The sequence below is a fragment of the Mandrillus leucophaeus genome, unplaced genomic scaffold, assembly GCF_000951045.1.
Source record: "Mandrillus leucophaeus isolate KB7577 unplaced genomic scaffold, Mleu.le_1.0 Scaffold2, whole genome shotgun sequence".
Classification (NCBI taxonomy): domain Eukaryota; kingdom Metazoa; phylum Chordata; class Mammalia; order Primates; family Cercopithecidae; genus Mandrillus; species Mandrillus leucophaeus.
In genome coordinates this window covers 4,614,658-4,616,423 of record NW_012102031.1, presented here as the reverse complement: position 1 = coordinate 4,616,423, position 1,766 = coordinate 4,614,658, and the positions used below count along the sequence as shown (strand labels likewise).

Below are 1,766 nucleotides of genomic sequence, written 5' to 3'. Positions count from 1 at the left end.
GCTGAGATGCGGCCACTGCACTCCAGCCTGGGCGACAGAGCGAAACTCCGTCTCAAAAAAAAAAAAAAAAAAAGAAAGAGCTTTTTTCTTGTGGAAAAACATCCAGCTCTGTAAGTCAGTGGCACTATACCCTAGAAAAATGGTGAAGGCAAAGTCCTTAGGAGAATGGGGCATTTCTGAACTCTAAGACTTTCCATCTGCTTAGTGGCTCACTTTGAAAAGTGAAAGGGAGGGAATCACGTACGCCTTTCCCAACAACTAGTTTTACATAGGTATATATACATACACAGAATGAGAGAATTTCAATAGGTACATATATCTACTATATATGTCAGGTATACACACACACGCACGCACACACACATATATACATATCCCTGAATTTACATGCAATGTATAGTTATCACAAATCAAGGACTTTTAAGATAAATATAAGATTTAAATATCTTTTGCTGACTTTCCTTTAGTAACATGTGGGAAAAAACCTCTATTTCAAGATGTGAAATTGGAGACTGCTTTTCCATTTCTTCAGCTCCTAATAAGCACTAAGAAGCGATTTGCATCAATTCACCACCTACTCCTTGGCATCCCCAATTCCTCCAGCAGTTATTGCGAAGGTGGCTTCATTTTCAGGCATCTCAGGACTAACAGAATACAAGGGAACAGAAGTTTATAAAAAGCTCTATTTCTATAAATACTATATTCAAGTCACAGGCATTATGCTCCCATCAGTCTGAGTCTCCAGAGACATCTGAGAGTTGGTACAACCAAATGTGGCCTACAGAACTTACCCACAAGTATTATTAACCCTCACAAACATTTATTGAGCAACTTCTATATATAAAGTTCTGAATGTCAAGAAAAATTACCCCAAACTTGGAAACAGATGAAAGGATAACTGGGTGTTTATTTATTAATTTTAATTTTTTTTTTTTTTTTTGAGATGAAGTCTTGCTCTTCTTGCCCAGGCTGGAGTGCAATGGCGAGATCTCGGCTCACTGCAACCTCCGCCTCCCGGGCTCCAGCGATCCTCCCACTTCAGCTTCCTGAGTAGCTGGGACCACAGGCACACACCACCATGCCTGGCTAATTTTTTTGTACTTTTTGTAGAGATGGGGTTTTGCCATATTGCCCAGGCTGGTCTTCAAACTCCTGGGCTCAAGCAATTCATTCTCCTTGGCCTCCCAAAGTGCTGGGATTATAGGTGTGAGCCACCACGCTCAGCCCTGGAATTTTCATGTAAGTTAATGCAACATTAAAGTCTATAAAGATTGATGTCTATAAAACTTTTCATTGTATATTGTCATTAGTATTTTAATTTTTACATATTTTCACCATGCATGCATTTTGAAAACAAGATTTTATTTTTGTTTAACAATCAAAAAAAAATCTTTTACACATTTCTAAGACTAGTATTCGGAAATTTTACATTTAAATTAATTTTAACATTAAAAAAGATATGTATTTTTGAGACGGAGTCTCACTACGTCACCTAGGCTAGAGTGCAGTGGCACCATCTTGCTCGCGCAATCTCTGCCTCCCAAGTTCAAGTGATTCTCTTACCTCAGCCTGCAGAGTAGCTGGGATTACAGGCACATGCCACTGTGCTTGGCTAATTTTTGTATTTTTAGTAGAGACAGGGTTTCTCCATATTGGCCAGCTGGTCTTGAACTCCTGACCTCAAGTGATCCACCTGCCTCGGCCTCCCAAAGTGATGGGATTACAGGTGTGAGCCACCACGCCCAGCCATAAATACATTTTTAAAA

General features: G+C 39.6%; 1 protein-coding gene across 1 annotated transcript in view; it reads right to left on the bottom strand.

Moving 5' to 3' along the window:
* Positions 1–574: 574 nt before the first annotated feature.
* The window catches only part of DMC1 (DNA meiotic recombinase 1), a 69,908-nt gene continuing 68,716 nt past the window's right edge, over positions 575–1,766 (bottom strand). The window contains 1 exon segment of the mRNA XM_011979126.1: positions 575–644. Coding sequence (XP_011834516.1) covers positions 575–644 — 70 coding nt within the window.